Source organism: Choloepus didactylus, chromosome 20, assembly GCF_015220235.1.
Source record: "Choloepus didactylus isolate mChoDid1 chromosome 20, mChoDid1.pri, whole genome shotgun sequence".
NCBI lineage: Eukaryota > Metazoa > Chordata > Mammalia > Pilosa > Megalonychidae > Choloepus > Choloepus didactylus.
In genome coordinates, this window is record NC_051326.1 from 58578058 (window position 1) to 58600006 (window position 21949).

The following is a 21949-nucleotide window of genomic DNA, read 5'->3' on the forward strand; positions in this document are numbered from 1 at the left end:
TAACCACTACCATATGCCATTGAAGTCTACTATCACTTTCAAGTTGGCAAGTTTCTTAGATACAACTCAATTCAGTTGAAAAAGCTTTTATATCTCTATGTCAAACAGGGAACTAGAAGCTAAGAACACATAGGTGAATATAATATAAACTTTCACCCTCACACAGCAAATAATGTCAATACAGCGTTCTCCACCTTAATACACCTTCTCTGTATTGCTTTTTTTTTGGTCCGTCTACCCACTATCTCCGCCAGCCATGATTTTGTTCAGATTACTTGTTATGTGTACTAGAAAAACAGGGATATTAAGAAACTTTTTCAATCAAAAAGGAAAACATACTCCCTGCCCCACCAGTCTGAAGAAAGGGAAAGCCGCTGGGAAACTAAGAGGCGATTTTCCCCTTTCTTCTCCCATGAAAAATCACCAATATAGCATGCATGTCTTTCAAAGCCCACCCAATATACAACATGGACTCAAAATATCAGTAGGCCCCTTGCGATGGCACTTAAAAAAGGTAAATCATGTATTTCATATTTTATCAATAGAAACAACTCATTACATCATTAAAACACTTGAAAATACTGCAGGATGTAATGCTCGCATTTAGGTTTTAATAACATGCCTTACGGTTCCAAAAAATATGATTCTGTCCCTACAATGACAAAGCTAAAAATGTTATCTATCACTAATTAGGGTGAATCACAACAGCCACCTAACCTACTCCACCCAATACTCACCCTCCCTAAGACTGAACAGTTTAAAACCTGGAAAGCTTTCCTTGTCTGCCTGGAGCCAGAAATGAATTCATTTCAATATATTACTGTTTTAACTATAACTATGCAATAGCAGGAAAACCTTAGTTAACACCAAAATTTATCGGGACAGCACTTCGTTCTTTAGATTTAGGTGTGTCTTTTTCATTTATTAAACTATCCCTCCCTCCAGTTTTTAACAGAAAAAAGCTCAACAGATACTCTTATTTGAAAAACGAGGTGTCTATTCAGATTTTCAAAGTAAATTTCTATGACTAAGTTTGGAGGAAAACCTGCTACTACCTCGTCATGTCCAAAAGCTGCCTGCACCTGCTTTCAACTGTCTGAAGCCTGTGAATGAGTAAATATATTGGAAGGGCCACAGGTTCCGCATAAGCAGTTCCCCAGTTTAAAAAACTCTTTTCAATCTTGTACAAATCTCCGCAGATGTTTAAAAGTTATATTTTGCAGCAGCGATCTCGTATCTGGGAAAAGACTTACTCATCCCTGGAAACCCAGCTTCTCGAGTCTCAGGAACAGAAATAACCTATATTCCAGAAACCCAGGCTAACCTTCTCAAAACCTCTTCGTAGGCAAACAAATGAGCCCTTCCATGAAAATTCTCAACTACAGGCACTCCCCAAACCGGCTGGGGCGCCCCCACACACCCCGTTCTCCCACCCCCGAGACCAAAAAGTCCAGACTCACCAAGACCGTAGTGCAGATGGATCTCAGCTCCGACTCCACTTTCTCCCTATAGTCCTTAATCAGCTGCAACTTCTTGTCGGAGGTGTCGGTCTTCTGCTCGATGCTCGAGATGACCCTCCAGGCGGACCTGCGGCCCCCGACCACGTTCTTGTAGGCCACGGAGAGCAGGTTGCGCTCCTCGTTGGACAGCTCGGCGCCCTGCTCCGTCACGGCCTTCATGCAGGTGGCCATGTCGTCGTAGCGCTCGGCCTGCTCGGCCAGCTTCGCCTTCTGGATCAGCTCCGTCTTCTCCATGATGGGCGAGGGACCCGGAGCAGCGAGCGCGCGAGGCACGGAGGGCGGCGAGCAGCGACCCGGATCAGGAAGAGGCCTCCTCGACAGCCTGCGCCGAGGGGCGGCGAGAGAGGAGGAAAGAACAAAAAGGAGGGGGAGGCGGGCGAGCGCGCTATCAGACAATGCGCCCCGCACCCCGCCCAGCGCGGCGCCCGGCCCCCGCCGCCCCGGGCCGCCCGCCTTTTGTCTCGGCCGACGCCGCCGACTTGAATTTCCCTCCCGCCGCCTGGGCACCAGGGTGGGGAGGATGGGGGGGCGAGGCCGCGGGCGTGGAGGCCGGCAGGAAGGGCCACTCCCGCCACCGCCACCCAGCCGGGAAGCCCAAGATGGAAGCTGCCGTTAGCCTCGCACCTTCCCCCGCCGGGAGCCGCCCCTGAGGAGAAGAGCGTCGAGAGCGGAGCCGCGGCCGAGAGCCGGACCTCCCCGCCACCGCCCCCTATCCTCAAGCCCCCGAGAGGCCGCCGGAGGGGCGGGGGAAGCGACCCCGACACTCACCTTTCCCGGTCTCCGCGGCCGCAACGCGAGTCCCACCACTCGGATCCGCTCTGGGCTCGAGCGAAGGACCCTCCCGTCTCAGCCTACCCCCAGAGCCGAGGGGAGAGCCCGCCCTCGCTGCGACTGCCCAATGGCGCGCCGAGCTGCTCCCGCGAGTCCCGCCTCCCGCCCCGCTGCTGACCAATGAGGCCGGAGCGCGCGGAAGGGGGGCGAGGGTGGGGCCGCCCGGGAGGAGGGAGCGGAGGCGAGGAGGGTGGGTCGGCTTGGGGAAGTTCGGTTGGCCGGTAGGCTGCGGCTTCGGCCACGGGGTTTCCTCCAATTAGGTCCAGGGTAAAAGGACGTCACTGTTGCCATGGTGATGCTGTTACCAACTCCCCTCATCCTCCCCGCCGGCCCGGGCCCTCGTGGGTGCGGCACGGAACCGAGCGGCTCGCGCGACCTCTCCCGCCGCTGCCGCGTCGCGTTCTGCGGCCGCCGCTGCCGATGGTGACGGCGTCCTGCCGGCTGCTGCAGCCCGCGGCGCTGGTCGGCCCCGACTGAGGCTCTGCCTGTTCCGTTGCACTCGCGCCTTTCTTTCCTCCACCCTTCTATTCGTGACAAAGGTTTGGAGAGCAATTTATCAAACCCAGCTTTTAAGGACACTGCGATTAGAGCTGCGAACTAGAAATAATCCCATCCCCATTAAAGAGGAATTTGTTCCTGGAGAAAGTGGCCTAAGTGTGGCTTTTACATGATAAATTCAAGTTTTCAGACGGGCACTCAAAGCCTGAAATTCCCTTGTCAAAAGGTAGGTCCAGATCTTTCCGGCAATGCTAGGTATTATGATTTTAAAAAAAATAATAAAATAAAAGGGCAATAACATTAAAGACAATTTGGAGGAAAACACCCATAATTTGCCCCCTTCCTCAAAGCAACTTTTTAAATTTCCTTCCAGCTTTCCAGATTATGCTTCTAAATACATCAGTTTTCACATCGTCTTATGTGTACACATATTTTGTTTTCTGGCGTTATTTTGCAGATGATGCTTGAAAAGCCAAATATTCTCTTCTTAGATGATGGTTTCTAATTTTTTTTCCCTCACGATGAGGATACTTCTGGAGTGAGAAAGATTGCCCCAGATGCCTTTTATTCAGGATGGTCTCTACCATTTTCCTTTCCCTTTAAACTAGGTTATTCTCTGCCAGCCACTGGCTTCTCTCCTGACATTTCACCAGTGCCCCAACTCCAAGTAAGGTGGCTGTCATATGGATATGGGAAATGGGCTTTGTGCTATCTTGGGAAGGGAAATTGCCATCTGGGCTCACGATGCTATGATTCCAATTCCAACTGTCCAAGAGAGAATGGATTGTTGAAAGCCAGGCAATGCCATAGCCGAGAAAGAATTTAAAATTTGAAGTGGAGCCTGAAGCAAATCTGGAGAATTTCTGGAGTGGAAGATCTGGGAGTGCAGACAGATGGGAGGAGAAGGAAGGTGCGGGCTTTCCAGAAATTTAAACTCTCTCAGCTGCACCTCCCAGTCCTGGCTTCTAAAGGTTGCTTTGTGTTTTGACAGACAGGAGAGGCCTGGTTTGGAAGGGGTCTGGGTCCTAATGCAGAAGTGCCTTACTATGCTCCAGTGTTCCAACCCAGGGCCCTGCTGTTATTTCTGGAATCCCTGGGGCTGGGCTGCAGACGCAGGAGCATTTATGGCCCTGTGGGCTGGGGTGGAGCCGGACACCAAGAAATCCCAATGGAAAGAATTTGCATGTGGAAGGTCAGATAAAATGCTTTCTGTATGACCAGTGCATTTCAAGTCTACTGAAATTAGAGACAGCCCAGATGAGGGACACACTAATGGAGGTTGGAGAGTGGGGGAGTGGGGTTGGGCACTTGAGGGGGCTTGGACCTCCGTGGTAAGGAAAGCTGGCCTACCCAGAGGGGCAAGCACACTAAATTCTTTGTCAGAAAGCCTGGGCTGCTGCCATCTCCTTGGATGACCTTAGGCCAGTTTCTGCTGCTTTCTGTCCCTCAGTCTCATCTATAAAATTTCTGCTTTCATTCCATCAGCAAATATTTATTTTCAGCACCTACTTTGAATTGTTAGGATCATCTGGAAATGTAGGTGGAAAACTGCTTCAAAAATATGACTCCTTATGAAATTGTAAAGTACAGTATTTCATGAAAATCCAGAAGGATACATGTATATATCCAAAGTTCTCTGCACCTGAAAGAACTCGGGTCAGAGGAAAATAAGGCTCTGGAAGCTTCACGTACCCGGACATATAAAAAGCTGACATTTATTGAGTGATTACCTGTGTCAAGCACTGTTTTAAGTCTTTTGCAAGTATTAGCTCATTTAATGTGCTTAACAGTCCCATGAAGTAAATTCTATTATGATCAATAGGTCCATTTCACAGATAAGGAAACTGAGGCATGGTTAAGTATTATGCTCAGGCTCATACAGACAATAAGTGGCAGAGCCTCAATTTGTACCCAGGTGGTATAGGTGCTAAAGCCTTTTCTTGTAGCTAGTATGCCATGGCTGCCTCATCCAGTCTCCCCAGATCTTTACTAGATGCTGTGTGTGTGTGTGTGGGGGGGGGGGGGGTTTCTAGGAAGGATCAGACTGGCTTCTGGCTTCTAGGAGTTTCATTCTAGCAAACGTGAAACGTGAGAAACACCTGCATCCAACATGCTAGGAAGGACTCTGGGAACAGACAGCTAACAAAGTACTGAGAAGCTATTACCTTATTTATTTGATGTTCTTTTTATTTTTTCTAAACTACCTGGTGAGAAGGAGCTGCTGGGGCAGGAGGGAGCACACTGGATTTGAAGCCATTTTGATCTTGGATACCTTATGATCATCTCTGAACCTCGGTTTCCTAAACTGTCTTAATAATCCCAACCTCAAAGCGTTATGGTGGTGATTAAATGAGGTATCACATAGGAAAATGCTGGGCATAGAGCAAGTGTTAGTTAATATTCACTTCTTTCCTTCTTTCCCTCTGCTTAGGGACCGGGTTCGAGGGGAGGGAGATGGTGTCCTTCCAGCCTCAAGGAGACTGAGAAAACATTAGTGGAAGCTTATCTCTTGAATCATTGCTGTAATTAGTGGAGTTAATGGCCTGCAGAATGGCTGCATTCAGTGTGCAGAGTCCTCGATTGAGTTTACTCTCCGAAATTGTTTATTTGCTGGGATCATCAGAGAGGGACCTCTTTTCCTGCCATATGGCAGGTAGTACTGACAAACAGTCAAGGGAGATTTTTCACCCCCAATTCGTGCCTAACTCCCCGCAACACTTCTGTTTAATGAGTAGTTTAACAGTTCCAACCCCCTCCCGACCTCGCCTTGAGGAGCTAAATGGAGATTCACATGGAGACAGGTAACAGTTGGGGAAAATTAATAGAGCCTGGCTAGGGGAAAAATATTCCTACACATTCCCTGTCTCAGGGCCAGGATCAGGCCTGTAGAATTCAGCTTTCTGTCAGGCCGTGCAGCAGGCCAGGTGTGTTCCTGCCATCTACAGGCTCCCCTCTCGGTGCCCGAAGTTGCTTGCATCCTGCCATCACCTCAGCCCCCCTCGTTGTAAGCCACACTTCATTTTCAATCTCTTCCTGCCCGCCGCACTGTGTGCTCCCAGAGAAAAAAATCTAATAGATTTATTCCATTGCGTAAAAACCTGGTAATTCTTCAAGCAACATTTCTTCTGCCATTATTTGCATTTTAAAAGGAAACGGAGCTCTTAAATTGGAAGAATATAACTTGAGGGATTCTAATCAGCTTTCGATCAGATTGCCTCTTGGGGAAGGACTCTAGCATTCTGATTTTTATCCAGCATTTCCTATAGGCCAGGCTGTAGAGTTGTTAGGTTTGTTTTTTTTTAAAAAAAAGAAATATATATTTGTTTGCTTTTGTAAGGATGACAGTGTTGATGATCATGGATGCGGGAGAGTACAAATTAGTTGAAGGTACCTCTGAGAGGTAACCACTGTTAGCATTTTGGTGCCCTCCTAGAGATATCTCTTTTCCTTTATACATACATAGCTATATGCATGCACTTTTATACACCTGAGAATACATTATTCATGTTGTTCAGTAACTTGTTTTTTTTTTTCCTTTTTAAAATTGCTTTATTAACTTTACATCTTTCCATGCAAATGGATGAAAATCTACTTCTGACAGAAACTTAGACTGGGTGCAGAGGGAATCTCCAATGAGAAGCCGGTAACACAAGACTCACTGAGTCATGGAAATAACCTAAGGTCCACAGTGAACAGATTGGCAAAAGCATACCAGGAAAATGCAAAGAAAAAGAAAAAGCCAGTGGAAATCCCAGAGTTCATCTCATGGAAAATGGCAGGAGTCAAGGCGTAAGGCAAAATTCCTCCTGATGGTCATGGTGATTGGCGAGCTCCCCAATAAAGATAAACAGACTGTTCCTCAACTGCAGCTCCCTAAGCTGATTTCTCTCATTTCCTCCATGAACATGCCCATGTCATCTCCATCTCCACTCACCCCCTTATCCCCTTTATTGTCCTGCCTATTGGGTTTGGCCCATAGAAAATGAGGGGCAAGTCGGGGAGCCTGGCCCCATCTATTTTTTCCTGCAGGTTATTGGCTTTCGCCGCCTCCCAAATGGCAGGTTTCCTCTCCATCATTCTACGTGAGCAGCTCCATTTCTTCATTTTCCTGGGGGATATCTGCTATGATGAGATTTTTAATTTTTTCCTGTTTTTCTGAGCCTGTCCTGGCAGGCTCCCCCTCTTCTTCCTCCTCCAGATTCTCCCCACGAGGTGCACTGCCATGATCCTCAGACCCTGCTCCACACTCCCCCTGCCCGATGCCAGCCTGCTGTGTACGGGGCAGCGGGGAGCTGGTACCCCTCTCAGCAACTTTTTTTTTTCATTCAACAAATGATAAGGATATCTCTTCACAGCATTAAATATACAAACATGATACAGCAATCTTTCCTCTTTCCCCTACCAGACCATGAGCTTCTTGAGGATCAGGGCTTTCTTTTGACTCCTGTGTCCCTCTGTGAAATTAGGCATTATAATCCCCAGTGCACAGGGGAATAAACTGAAGCACAGCAAAGCTAAATTATCTGTCCAAATTGGTAAGCTCTAGAGTTGAGATTCAAAAACACAGGTCTCTCTGATTTCAATCTTCTTCGACTATAATAAACAAGACCTCTGCTACCTGCAATGAAAGATTTAAGATTCAATGTTTGCCAGCCTGGGAACAATGTTTAGCAATCCGAGGCTAGGGGGTGGCTGTGTAGATGTCTCTAGTGAGTCAGCTGCTGATGTTATTTTCATATGGAAGTCTAGGTTTTTATGCTCAAGGCATCTGCAGGGAGAATGCAGCCCCCTCGTCCCTTGTCGGTTCCCTTCCATTGCTTACATGGCTCTCTCCCCTCCTCCCCCACCTTCCCAGTTAGGCTGTGACCTTCCAGTGGGCAAGGTTTTGTCTTGCTCATCTCTGTGTCCCTGGTGACTACGACTGGTCATAGGAGGCATTCAGTGAAAGTTGGTTCTGAAAGTGAATCCAGGACTTTTCCAATAACAGCAGGTATTTGTGTTGAGTACTTACTCTGTGCCCTACCGTTTGCAAAATAACCATAATGGTAGTAAACACAAAAGTGGCATATGCAAAGCAGAGCTATGTATTCAACAGATACTCCATAAATACTGCACGGTATCTGCTCTGAAGACCACACTAAGAACATCGAAGTTAGAACATAAGGTCCCGGACAGGCAGAGAATGTCATGAAGTTATATGAAGTTAAAGGAGCACCCCCCAACCCCTAATTCAGACTCAATGTCCTATTAATTCATTCAACAAATGTTTAAGGTTCTACCATGTTCCAGACACTGTCTGAGAAGCTGGGGTTTCAAAGACATGTTCTGTGCCTGCAGGGAACTTGATGGAGAGCACAGAGGAGGGTCACCTACCCTGGAGGTCACGTTTCTGGTTTCAAGCCCACAGCAGTCTAAAGTGGCTATTCTGAAGGTAGGAGTGGAGTTCCTCCAGGAAGCCACGCTGAAATCCACCCCACCTCCTTGCCAGATGATTCTGCGTAGAGAAAGAGCTGGGGCTTGACCTGCCACGCTGGTGCTCAGGGGCTGACCTGGAATCCAGTCCTCCTCTAAAGTCTATGCAAGGCATCCAGTGAACAGGGTGGAGACAGCAAGCCTACAAAAAGCAAATGAGAAAGCTTCAGAGACTGGGGTCATTCAGTAGAGGAGCAAACAGCTCACGTGTTTCAGGCAGGGCTTAGGAACACAGCAATGAGCCTTAATCATCACAAAAAGGGTTCGTTATGTTCCCATATTTTTTGTTGTTGTTTAAGAAGTCAGAGATATAGCTACTACATTATTTTAAAAAATGTCTAGGGTGTTAGGTTTTCTTTTTGAAGTTTTGGTACCCAAAGCACTGAACCTTCAACCATCTGCTAATTATGACTCATTTTCGGATAGTGCAGTAGCGTGGAATGGATGAACGAACACAAAGCAATTAGAGAACAATGCACAGAGGAGCCGATTGTGTGGTTCTCACAGTAAGTGCTATGGGAGTTGAGAAAAGAGAGGTAGGAGAGTGGGCCGGAGCGAGGGCAGATTTCATGCATCAGAAGGTTTCAAGAGAACAAGAGATTGTTGTTGGAAGAGGGGAGCTACCGAGGTGAGTGATAGGTAGCCCGCATCTCCATTCTACCTGCTGACATGGTGCCGGGGCCTCTGGGAAGGAGAGGAACTCCAAGTTCTTCCTCCTTGTGCTGGAGTTGGGTTTGGACAGGGCTGACCTGCTCAGAAGGTAGGTCCAGATCAAATGCTGGAATGCAGACCCCTGAGGAGAGCTAGGCCTCTGGTCCAGAGGAAGTCTTCAAGTCCAGGCAGGAGAGCCTCGGAGGTGGAATCTCTTCTGCCTCTTCACCTCTTTCTGCCGTAACCAGTCCAGCCACGAAGCACATGGGTAGCTTAACAAGCACAGGCCACACTGTGGAGACTGGCTACATTGTCCTCCTCAATTGTTTAGCAAGGGGGTGTCTTGTAAAAAGTGCAAGTCCGACCCATGGGGTTACTTTCCTGCTGAAATCCGTGGTAGCTCAGCATATTGGCTAAAATCACAGACTCGGGAGCAAGGTGACCTGGGTTTGGATCCTGGCTCCACTACTGTTCCGGTTTGCTAAAGCTGCCATTACGCAAAATGCCAGAAATGGATTGGCTTTTATAAAGGGGATTTGTTAGGTTACAAATTTACAGTTCTAAGGCCATAAAGGCATCAGCAAGAGGATACTTTCACTTCACTGAAGGAACACCTCTGTCAGCTGGGAAGGCACGTGGCTGGCATGTGCTGGTCCTTTGCTCCTGGGTTCTGGTTTCAAAATGGCTTTCTCCAAAATGTCTCTGGGCTTCTGTCTTTCTTAGCTCCTCTCTCTCAGCTCCTGTGCATCCTTGCTTCTTTCTCCAAGAGCATTTCTCTCTAAGCGTCCGGGGTTCCTTTCTTAGCATCTCTGGGTGCAAACTCTGGGTTTCATCTCTTAGTTTAGCATCTCCAACATCCTGTCTGCATCTCCAAGTGTCTCCAAGTGTCAGTGTCTGTGTGGCCCCTGAGCTCTCTTAAGTACTGCAGGTAACTAACCAAGACCCATGCTGAATGGGCGGGGTCCACACCTCCATGGTAATAATTCAATCAGAGTTCTAACCCACAGTTGAGTGGGTCACATCTCCATGGGAACATTCAGTCAAACGTTTCCACTCTAATCAAGACTAATAAGTCTGTCCCCCACAAGATTGCAATAAAGAACATGGCTTTTGTGGGGGACATAATAGATTCAAACCAGTATAACTAATCACTAGACATGTGATCTGGGACAAGTTCCCTAAATCTCTTTGTGCCTCAATGTCCCCATTTGTAAAATGGGAATGATGATAATACCCACCTAATACGGTTGTCATGAGGATTTGACGAGTCAATATTTCTAAAATGCTTAGAGTAGTGCTATATGTGTTAAATAAGGAAACACAACTCAACATCCTTAAGAAGACACACAAGCCCCTGCCCTCCCCCCAGGTGATCTCACCCCAGCTCCTTGCCTCTCTTTTCTCTTGACGTGCCCCTCAATCTCTCATGCTTCAGCCTCTCTGGGCTTGGCTCCTACCGTCCCCTCTTTCCTCACATCTTCACCCGACTAACTTCTCATCTTTCAAGTCTCAGTAGAAATGACGCTTCCTTTTGGGGGTCCTCCCCCTGCCCAAGCCAGGTGAGATCTCCCCACCATATGCTTCCTAAGCACATGCCACCCCCCTCCCCCACCCCCTACCAAAGCAGGGAGCACACTTGGTGTTCAGTCTCCTGGATCTGTGCCCTCACCGGGCTGAAGGCTATATCTCTGATTTGCCTGCGCAGCCCCACTGCCCAGCAGATGCTTGGCAGATACACTGGGTGCCACAGAAATGAATAAGTGAATGAATGAATGAATGGATGGACAAGTTATGAAAATGATGGAAGGAGGAGTCACCAGGCAAGTTTACAGTGTTCAAAGGACAGAGTGAGCTGAAGCTGCTGCTCAGGATGGCTTCTGGCTCTGGCTGGAAGGTCTGGGCAGCCCCTGGTCATCCTCCTTTCCCTCTGTCACATTTCAGCTCTGTAAACTAACTCCCAACTGCATCAGGGGTTAGTTTAGTAAACCCAGTGAAGAACCCTTTGGACTGTGACTACATCCCCCAGAAGATTTATTTCTCTTCTGGATTTCCTTCAAGTCAGGGTAAGCCCAGGTAAGAAATTTTGGAACCTCATACATCTAAACAAAATACATAAAAGTTTGTTCTATTAAAAGATGCCCCTGGAAGAAAAGAGATGTCAGCACCCTGCTCTGTTCCGGATATGTCACGGTGTGCTCGCTGCCTGGGGACAGCAGCTGCTACAATCAATATCAACGAGCTAATGATCCCCAGCTCCTCCCCCTGCCCCTGTTCTGAAACTCAGATGCAGCCAGTCAGAGTGATGACGCTAGCCTCACTTTGAAGGATCACAGTGGGTGAATTGCTGAAATGTGTTCAAATGGAATTCAGTAGCACCAGCTGCTACAGCTGCTACCCCAACTTCCTGAAATAAGGGAAAAAGGGCAGCAACTTGTCACTTCTCGAGCAAATGAATTTTGAATGCAAGATCAAATGAAAGAGAGATGGAGGAAAAAAAACCACCAAAACAAAATAAACAAACAAACAAACAAAAAACAAAACCCACAGGAAGTCAGTGAAATAAGAACTTGGCTCACCAGGCATAAGCAGGCAGTCTTGGGTCTTTGTCCAAAAGTTATAGTTGCTACACACACAGCCCTTGCAAGGACTGAGGCTCGGGAGGCTGACACTGAAGCTCAGCCTGGAGATGATGATAGCAAGGCAGGGCTTTGGCAGCCTTTATGCTCTCAGGAGGTTTGGTTAAGTCCAGAAGGGATCATCACTGGAACCCTGGTGACCTCAGTGCCACCAGGAAAAAAAAAGCACATTTAGTCACTGTTTCTGTTTGCTAAAGCTGCCAAAATGTAATATAACAGAAATGGATTGGCTTTTACAATGGGGGTTTATTAGTTCACAAATTTACAGTTCTAGGGCCATGAAAATGTCCCAGTTGAGGCATCAACAGGATAATACCTTTTCTGAAGAAAGGCTGATGGCATCTGGGGTTCCTCTGTCACATGGGAAGGCACATGGCTGGCATCTGCTCATCCTTCTCTCCTGGATTTAGCTTCTGGTTTCTGTGGCTTTCTCCAAAATGTCTCTGGGCTTCTGTCTTAGCTTCTCTTTTCACTTCTTCAGGAGGGCAAACTCTGGGTTACATATCTTAGCTTCTCTGAGCTCTCTCCAAAATCTCCCTGCCTTTTATCCTCATGGAGGACCCCAGCAAGGGCACTAAAACCCACTTGAGTGGGCAGGGTCATATCTTGGTGGAAACAACCTAATCTAAATGTCCCACCCACAATGGGTCTGCTCCCGCAAGACTGGATTAAAAGAACCTGGCTTTTCTGGGGTACGTAATAGATTTAAACTAGCACAGTCCCATTAGCTAAATTTTCTATAACACTACCAAGCATCCAATAGGTGCTTTTAAAAAATGCACATTTCTCTTCCCCTTCCTGAAAATGAGGGACCCAGCTCAGCCAGCCAGAGTCCTCATTTGCAAGTAACAAAAACTCACTCTGCGTGATTTAAATATAAGGCTGTTACTTCCTAACCTATTGTGCGAAGGCTGGAGGACCAGGCCTATGAAATGGGCAGGCACTGGGGAGGCTGGGCAGCCAGAACCATGGCCAAAATCAACACCGCAGACCTCTCCCAAAGCCATCCCTGCTGCTTCCGTCATTAGCTGCCGGGTACCAGAACCTGCTGCCCTCACTCCACAGGCACCCGCCCTGGACACTGCCACTGGGTCTGTCCTCACTGTGGCCCCAGGAAATTTAAATTTGCTGCACCAGCATTGCCTCTGCCCCCAGAAAAAATTCTCCAGACTCCCTGCTTCTACAGACCACTCCCTCCAGATTCAGAATTCTGGGCGGGATGTCTTCCCAAGCCTGAGTTACATGACACACCTGGCCACGAGGGAAGCTGGGAAAGTGGGTATCTGGAGTTTATACCTTCCAAAGAGGAAAGTGCTCTGCTTCCCACTAAGACTTATAAAGTGAGGAATTCCTCAAAGGAAGGGGCTTCAGAGGCTGGGCAGCCAGACAGTGGTGTACCTCCCCTGCAAATACACTTAGACTCCTAGTCTGCAAAAGCCGTGGAGGGCATGTGCAGTTCAGAACCTGGAAGAGGCCTTAGCTTGGATCTCATTTTTCTGTCTCTCAAAAAGATGGGGAGAGGGGCTTTGCTCTCCTTGACACCCCTAACCTGAAACGATCTTCCCAGCTCAAACTTGACATCCTCCCGGACCCACAAAGATCTCTCTCTTGTCCAAGAAGTTATTCCACCTCTGGATTGCATCACACTGTTTAGAAATGAATTACTTCATTTATGGGTGGCTTGTAAAGCTTGCCCAGATTATAGACAAAAATCTTATTCATTAAACGGTTAACAAATATTTATTGAGTGCCTGCCAGGCCTCGGGGAGGCTGAGGAGACAAAGACATGGCCTGTGCCTTAGAAAAGAAGGTCATAGTTTAGTGCCAGGTGTGTGGAGGTGTGAAGGCTCCACAGAAGAGGTGACAGTTAAAGTGGGTCCTAAAGATTAAGTTGGTCTTAGCCATTGAGGGGAGGGGAAAAAGTGCATTCCAGGGATTGGGAACAGAATGTGCAGAGGCCAAGAGTCATGTGAAAGCAAGGTGTGCTTGGGTGACAGATCCAAGTATGGTGCGTGTGTGTGTGTGTGTGTGTGTGTGTGTGTGTGTGTCTGTGCATGTGCAAGTGTGTGCTTGGGGCAGGGAGGGAAGTGGGTGATAAGATTGCTAATGGAGATTGGGATTATAGGCAGAAGAACCATGGATGGATGTTGTAAACTGAGAGCAGGAGACATCATTCCATACTTTTAAGCAAGGGAGCAACCTGTTCACTTTTTTTTTTAATAGGATCCCTCTGGGTATGGTGTGAAGGATGGGTTGGAAGATTTGTGGGAGGAAGCAGTTGCATAGAATGCCAGAAGAGTTGAGGAGGTTGAATCCAGGCAATGGTGGTGGCCGTGAATGGGAGGGGCTGGGATAAGAGATGTTTCAGAAGTGTGATTAGAGGTGGGAGCTGAGAGGCAGCCCAGATTAACCCATGTTTCTTTTTTCTATTTCATTTTCTCCATACTGACCTCCAGCACTCACTCTTATGTGAGGTCAAAAAGATGGATGCTCTTATAAAATTGATTTTTAAATAATCCTTATGACCCTCTAGCTCACAAATATTTCAAAATTTACAACCTATTTAGATGGCAAAGTACATCCCCACAGTACTCATTACTGTAATGTGTGAAATGACTTTGGGACAAATCTGATTATTGCACACTTTGATCGACTTTATAAAAAAGAAATGATTTACCAGAGTTGTTTACGGTTATTAAATGTGCAGTGGCAATCCAGAACTGCCTTTGTGCTAGGAAAAAGTACTTGAATCTTGCGTTCAAAAGTCGGCTGGCTGACTACACTTAGGATCTAGAGGGGCTGGTGGAAGACCATGACTCTTGTTTGCTTCTGCCATTCACAAGCTGGGCAACCACGGGCGAAGTACTTAACCTCTGTGCATCTCTGTTTCTTCTTTAGTAAAGTGGCTGTTGTGAGGATTAAATGTGACAATTTGTGGGAAGCATTAAGAAGGGTGCTTGGCTCACAGTCAGTACTTGACTGATGTTGGCTATTGTTGTTACTATTATCATCATCTCCAAGGACTCATTCAGTCCTGAAAACCTGCGCTTTGCAGTTGATCTTGAGCAGGAGATGGCATTCCCTGAAGATGTCACCCTTAGCTTTTCGGCAGCGTGATGTTTCTGCCAGCCTCATTATCTGCGCTTCTCACTTCTCCCAACTTGTTCTGGTCCCAAATCACCCTCTAAGTCTTCCTTAGCAACTGAAACGTTTCCTTCTCTACCCACGTAATGCCCGAATCTCCTGTTGGGCCTGGGAACACAGGAGATGGAGAAGGGGTGAGACCTTCCCGTCTTTCTCCTCTCCTGTGGCCCACAGACTCCATCTCTCTGCAGCTACCCTGCCCACTGCCACGGGGCTCTCTCTGCCTTCCCTACCACCTGGGGCGCCCCTCCCCCATGCTGGTGCCATGTTGAACGGTGTGTTCTGGGTGCAGGATCTTGTCTAGAGCCTGGGATAATGGGGCTTTCTGCGTGGAAAGCTGGGCAACCACAGGTATGGAGACCACTGAGCTCTCAGAGTGATGGTCTGTGTGTTGGTGCCAGGTAGACATCTGAAGGAAAGAGCAGGACTTGGAGCTGGTAAAACAGGTATCCATGGACTCTACTGATTGAGCAGACTGACAGGTGCTAGGGGCAAATGATGCCCAGATTGGAAGCATCCCAGAAACTCAGCAAGTAGGAAATGATCGTAGCTAGGCTTCCTTGCCTAAGAGAGAACCACCTGGGTTCCTTCACTCTGCGTGGTTTTAAATCATTTGCTTTGTAGACAAAAATCCACAGGGCTGGGCATGCACCCAATGGATTGATTAGTTAGTGAATCAAGTATTTGCTCATGGAAAAAGTTTTAAGGCGTTTTTTAAAAAATTGCTCATTGAAATTAAGCATTATATATTCTGAAGGTAATTTGGCTTTGAGGCTTGAGGTTTTATATTGCCCTGTATAATTTGCTTTTCAGGTCTGTACTTCTTTCACAGTAGTTGAAGAGAGATTGATTGTTCACCATCTGCCAGGTATTTTCTCATCTTGAGAGCAAGGACTGTGTTTGCATAACTCCTGGCACCTGGATGACCAAATAGGAGGTATTCAATAATATTAAGTTCAGGAATCTTTTGTAGCAAATATTATTTATTCCAAACAAACTCAGAAACTCATTCAATTTAGTCACTATCGCAGGCCTGATTCCTTGATTCAAGCAAGTAAAATACCATTTAGGGCTGCCTGGGAATAAGGAAATATTTATTTACCAGTGTCTTCCTTGAAGCGAATGTAACTAGCTACTGATTGAGAAGTGCAGTGTTCAGCGTGGATTAAAGGAATCAATGTGTCACCAGAGGCCTTTTCACACTTGCCCTTCACTTTTGTAACTGGTTTTCCTGGTTTCTGATGACACCAATTATTTGTCTGTATTTCCTGGTGCAAAATTTGCAGCCCCTGACAGCTTTTGTGTAAAATTTAGGCAGGAAAATGATTACACACTCTAGAGTTCTTTTAAAGGCAAATTTCACGATTGGCCAGAATTTCAAGCACACAGTCCTTATATTGGATAGTGTGCTAGTATGACTCTATTACATGCCCCGGAAAAACCATGTTCTTTTAATCCACTCTTGTGGGGGCAGACCTACTGTGGGTGGGACCTTTTGATTAGGCTGTTTCCATGGAGACGTGACCCTGCCCATTCAAGGTGGGTGTTAATAGCCTTGCTGGAGTCCTCCACGAGAGGATAAAAGCCAGAGACATTTTTCAGAGGTCTCAGAGAAGCTAAGGGAGACAGAAGCCCAGAGACATTTTGGAGAAAGCCATTTTGAAAACAGAACCCAGGAGAAGTAGGACCAGCAGATGTTGCCATGTGCCTTCCCATGTGACAGAGAAACCCTGGATGCCATTGGCTTTTCCTCAGAGAAGGTATCTACCTCTGATGCCTTAATCTGGATATTTTCATGGCCTTAGAACTGTAGATTTGCAACATAATAAATCCCCATTGAGAAAGCCTATCCATTTCTGATATATTGCATTTTAGTAGCTTTAGCAAACCGAAGTGGTTAGCAAGGAAGGATATTTCTGGCAATGAATGTTCCTTCTAGCTCTAAGTCTTTGTTTAGTGTCACTCAAACTTGGCTTCACTCAGACTTGGGTCCTCACTGTTTCACTGGAAGGGACTTGAGTGAGCATCTATTTGAGCTGCCGCCTTTGCAGCCTTGAAATCGTGAACAGGCCACGCAGAGGTCAATGTTCAGACTGCTGTGCCCAAGTTCAGCCATATGAGTTGTTAAAATACTGAAATACTCCTCTTCCTATTAGTAAATCCTTGCTACACCCAAGCCTCATGAATGCCCCTCTTTTGTCTCCTGCTGCTCCTTCCCTGGGATCCCCTCCCCATAGTCCATCAAAAAAAGAATTAACACCTGGCCCAGTCCTAAGTGTGGGGCTGGGAGTGGTTCATCTCTACTGCTGGTGGGACCCTGCCATGCTGGGTGGTGAGATATTTCAGATCTCATTCCGGGGCAGTGGGGTTTGGATCTGATGCCCTGAATCAGAGAGCCGTAGGGATGGGCAGGCAGCAGGGAAAAAGCTGGGCTGCACGGTGGCTTTAGGAGAGGGGAGCTGGCTGCTGCTGTGAGCTAATCCTCAGCAAAGCGGTGGCAGGAGGTGGAGACCTCACACAGTGGACTCTGAGTGATGTCTGTGAGAAGCAGAGGGCTCTACCTGCAGACAGCTGGCTGGGAGGTTTGACAGAACTAATTAGAGAGAGTTCCAGGGAGGAGAAGGTTGCCCTCCCCTCATTTAAATCTCTTTGCTGGCTCTCCATCGCCCTCAGGGTAAATCCCAATCTCCTAGTCCCTCCCTCACTGACTCCACCCTCACTTGTGGGGCATGCTTTGCTCTCCAGGTGCCCATGACCCCACCATGCTGTTCCGTTTTCACTTCCCTCCTTTGTCCATGCCCATCCCTCATTGTTACCTGATAAGCATCTACTCACCCTGCAAGATTCAGGAAAAGATGCTCCTTCCTCCAGATGGAGGCTGCCCCTCACCCCCATCAGCCGAGGGCCCTCAAACTGGGCACAATCTGCACGAGGGCTGCAGCAGCCCTGCTGGTCACTCCCTAATTGTATTCTTGTGTCCTGGTGTCTTAGTTGCCTGGCTACTAACACAAACACCATGCAATGGGGGGGCTTAACAATGGAAATTTATTGGCCCACAGTTTTGGGGCTAGGAGAAGTCCAAGAATGAGGTGTCATCAAGGCAATATTTTCTCCCCAAAGACTGTGGCATTTTGGGGCTGATTGCTGGTGATCCTTGGTCCTCCACTTTTCTGTCACTTGGCATTGCCTGTGGCGATGTCATTTCCTTTCTCCTCTGGGTTCTGCTGACTTCAAGCTTCTTCCCATGGCTTTCTCTCCTGCTAGGTCTGAATTTCATTTTGCTTATAAAGGACTCCAGTCATCTGGATTAAAACCCAATCTGATTCAGTTGGGTCACACCTTAACTGAAGTAACATCTCAGAGATGGACCCCACATTGCGTTTTTTACCCTCTGTTGCAATTGTGGATTTCTATCTTTGCTTCTTCCCTCTAGCCTATGGAATCTCCAAAGGCAGGGACTGTGGTATTTATTTGTTTCTGTATCCCAAGCACCTGTCGAGTTAACTGGCTCATGGTAGGTTGTCCACAGGTGCTTGATTAAAGGAGAAAGAGCTAGAGAGAAAGAGGGGTGGGGAGTGGGGTGCAGTAGAATGGAATCATCAGCCGCTCAGCTGCTCAAATCCTCTGGGAGCCATGCTTCTTTCATGGGCAACAGCACAGGGCCTGGAAGGTGGGCTAGTTGCTTCCTGGCTGTGGGGAAGCCCCTTCCCCAGCTTCCTTCCCACCCCCAGCCAGCTCCCATAGCCTTGGCCTTGTGTTTATGTGCAGGACAGAACATAGTAAGTGCAGGCTCCACATCTTTGTGTTGGGGAGAAGGGAATAATCTCCCAGGGAAGCTGGGATCCTTCTGGAGAGAAGTCCAGAGAGAGGAGGACGAGTCCCAACAGAGGAGGAAAGGATAGACCCAGAAAGAGTGTCTGGGTTCAGCAGCACAGTCTTGGGCATCGTCAGAGAAATGAGACGCTACAGGGCATGATACAATCGTACCAGCTTTCCTGAACCCTGTCCCGGGCTGGCACCACACAGAGGAGCAAAGAATCCTTGCCCTTGGGTTGTCCACAACTCAGCAGGATAAAAACCAATTTCAGTACAATACAGCAAACAGAAAATGAACAAAAATTGTCCAAGATACTGCGGTAGCCCCAAGGAAGAAGAGATTAATGCTCTCTGGTAAATGAATCTAATTGTATGTAAATTGGGGGAGGGGGAGATGTATTGGAAGAAGCAAGGTCTAACCTGGGTTTTAAAGAATGAATAGGGACACCGAGCCCAAACACGGTGGAAGGTAATTCCAGGCAGAGGGAACAGCATATGTGAATACATATGGTCAGAAATGGCAAACATAGTGTGCTCAGGGAAGTCTAAGCAGGGTGATATGTTGGGAGCTTCAAGTGCAAGGCAAGGAGAGTAAGATATGGGGTTGAAGAGATGGGCAGATTTCATATTTACAAAGATCTATGATTTACATGTTACATTCATCCACAATCATTTATTGAGCTCCGTCTGAATATGTATAGCATAGTTTTCCTCTGAACTTCCCAGCAATCCTGTTCACCTGTCACTAACTAAAGGGGAGATCCTACACCCTGCATAGTCCAGACCCAGAAAAAGAAACCAAAGCTCAGACAGGTTAAATGTGGTGTCTGAGATCCCTGCATTAGTTAGTGGCAGAGCCCAGATCTTCACATTTTCCAGCCCTGGGTCCCATCCCAGGCCTATGTACTGTTTGTGTGCAGTGTGTGCAAAGCAAGCCCTTTGGTCCTGAAACAGTTTCTTATTTTTTAGGAAATTAGATGGGCCATGAAATGATACTCAGGGCAAAAAATCCAGAATCTCTTTTCAAGTTTGGGAAATCAATAGAACCCATGACTTGTTGCACCAACTTCTATTACGCATGCATAAGCATAATTCTCAGTTTGAAAAATAAGTGCTTGTAAGCACCGAGCCTCCTTCAATGGTCCCTTAGAAACCGACTTCTAAGGCTGGCCTTTTGGTTGTTCAATAGTGGTTGCAGCTGGCAAATGATACATTTGCAGGTGATCGATCCGCTCTCCAGATTCTCCCACTGATTTCACTGTCATTGAGTGAGCTCTTTCAGGCCCGCTTCTGTTCTTTTTCAAAGTCACCCTCAGATGCTATTGATTCCATCAGCATTTGTTGCAGGCTACAGGCTTATTGGTTTGCAGAGACAGCAAATATTGGCAGATTAGCAACTCTGTGCTACTGGCTTTTCTGGAAAGTGCTGCATCCTGCAACCAGATGGGATTTGCAGATACAGAAATTAGGGGCAGACAGTGGCTGATGACTGGGAAGGGCCTGCGAGAAGAAGGCCCTGCTGGATCCAGTGGTCTCCTGGTTACAGCTTCATTCCTGATGGTCACGTTGGCTATTTAAATAGAAATATTACCTGCTGGACTGATGTTGTGAATGCGTTTTCCTGCCCCAGGCTCATTCAGCTCCACCTCCACCCTACACCAGGGCACCATCTTCTTAAGCGGGAGGTCAGACTGTGCAGGCAGCTCCCTGCCCAGCCTCTGTGGGATGCTTAGGGTCCAACATCTGCACCGTAACTTCCCCTAGCTGTGTGGGGTAGAGTACGATGGCCAGGACTGGGGGTCAGACAGAGAGGGTTTAAATCTCAACTCCACCAGTTACTAACTATGGAAGCTTGAGAAGGTTACCTGTCTTCTGAGCCTTTGTTTCTGCAATGGTTGTAGACCTGCTCTGTCCAACATGGTACCCACGAGCCAGCCACACGTGGCTCTTGAGCACTTGAAATGTGGTTATTCTGAATTGAGATGTGCTGTCAGGGTAAAATACTCAGCAGATTTTGAAGACTTAGTACCAAAAAGAATGTAAACTATTTCATTGTAAAGTGTTTACATTGTGTGCTGGTTTGTATATATTATGTCTTCCAGAAAAAGCCATATTCTTTAATGCAATTCTTGTGGGGGCAGATGTATTAGTGTTGATTAGGTTGGAACCTTCTGATTGAGTGTTTCCATGGAGATGTGACCCACCCAACTATGAGTGACACCTTTGATTAGGGTGTGATTTCTTGATTGAATGTTTCCATGGAAAAGTGGCCCCGCCCATTCAGGGTGGGTCTTGATTAGTTCACTAGAGTCCTATAAAAAGAGCTCACAAACAGAGGGACACTAGAGAGCAACTGAGAGTGACATTTTGAAGAGGAGCTGCAGCTAAGAGAGGACAAAATGCCCCAAGAGCAACGTTTTGGAGAAAGCCATTTTGAAACGCAACCTGGGAGCAAGTGGACGCCAGCCACGTGCCTTCTGAGCTAACAGAGGTTTTCCGGATGCCAATGGCCATCCTCCAGTGAAGGTACCCTATTGTTGATGTCTTACCTTGGACACTTTATGGCCTTAAGACTGTAACTTTGTAACCAAATAAACCCCCTCTATAAAAGCCAATCCATTTCTGGTGTTTTGCAAAATGGCAGCATTTAGCAAACCGGAACATGGTGAAATGATAATATTTTGGATATGTTTGATTAAATAAAATATATTATTGAAATTAGTTTCACTGGTTTCTTTTACTTTTTAAAAAAGTGGCTACTAGAAAATTTAAAATTTAAGTATGTGACTCACATTCGTGGTTTACGTTGTACTCCTATTGTTGGGAGAATTCAATGAGCCGTAGCGTGTCTGGTAGCTGGTGGTGTGTAGGTTTCCTTCTTCTTTCTGTAGTCCTGAAAGTGTGATTGATGGGTCAAGTTAACTGACAGACAGGGTCTGGTTCTAGTTATGGTGCCATCGAAAAGGTGGGGTTCAGGGAAGGAGGGTGAGGTGAGCAGGGACCACGGGTGCCTTGTCACCTGGGTGTATTCCCGGTTTACAAGGCAGTGACGAGGGAAGGATGTGGCTGCTTGCTCACGGTTCCTAACAGAGTCTGGCTCCAGGAACTGACTTCAATACAGATTTGTTTATTTTTTATTTTTTTTTTTTAGGGAAGCACATCTGATTCCACTCTACAGTTCGGGGCTCTGCTGCCTCTAGAAGGACCAAGACCTAACTTTGGTTGCCTAGCAGGAAGAGCAGAGACTTTGGAGCCAGAAAGACCCAGATCTGCCTCCCAGCTCTGTCATTTTCTTAAGTGTGACAATGAACAAGTTGCTTTTCTTCTCTGGTCCTGTTTCTTCATGTGTAACAGAGGGTTAATATTATGTACTTCATAGAA

At 47.1% G+C, this 21949-nt stretch overlaps 1 protein-coding gene, 1 long non-coding RNA gene and 1 pseudogene across 2 annotated transcripts in view; all 3 read right to left on the reverse strand.

The window, feature by feature from the left end:
- The window catches only part of YWHAQ (tyrosine 3-monooxygenase/tryptophan 5-monooxygenase activation protein theta), a 41075-nt gene extending 38662 nt beyond the window's left edge, over positions 1–2413 (reverse strand). Inside the window, exons 1-2 of the mRNA XM_037812676.1 lie at positions 2289–2413; positions 1461–1842 (exon numbers count right to left, since the gene is read on the reverse strand). Coding sequence (XP_037668604.1) covers positions 1461–1754 — 294 coding nt within the window. The 5' untranslated portion in view covers positions 1755–1842; positions 2289–2413. The remainder of the gene's footprint in view (positions 1–1460; positions 1843–2288) is intronic.
- A 4218-nt stretch (positions 2414–6631) lies between these two features.
- Positions 6632–7319, reverse strand: LOC119516495 (annotated as a pseudogene).
- A 99-nt stretch (positions 7320–7418) lies between these two features.
- Positions 7419–11673, reverse strand: LOC119516816. Its single transcript, XR_005213380.1, has 3 exons — positions 11549–11673; positions 8223–8463; positions 7419–7467 (listed from the first exon to the last, which is right to left on the reverse strand). It is a non-coding gene; the product is annotated as an uncharacterized LOC119516816 (long non-coding RNA).
- Positions 11674–21949: the final 10276 nt, after the last annotated feature.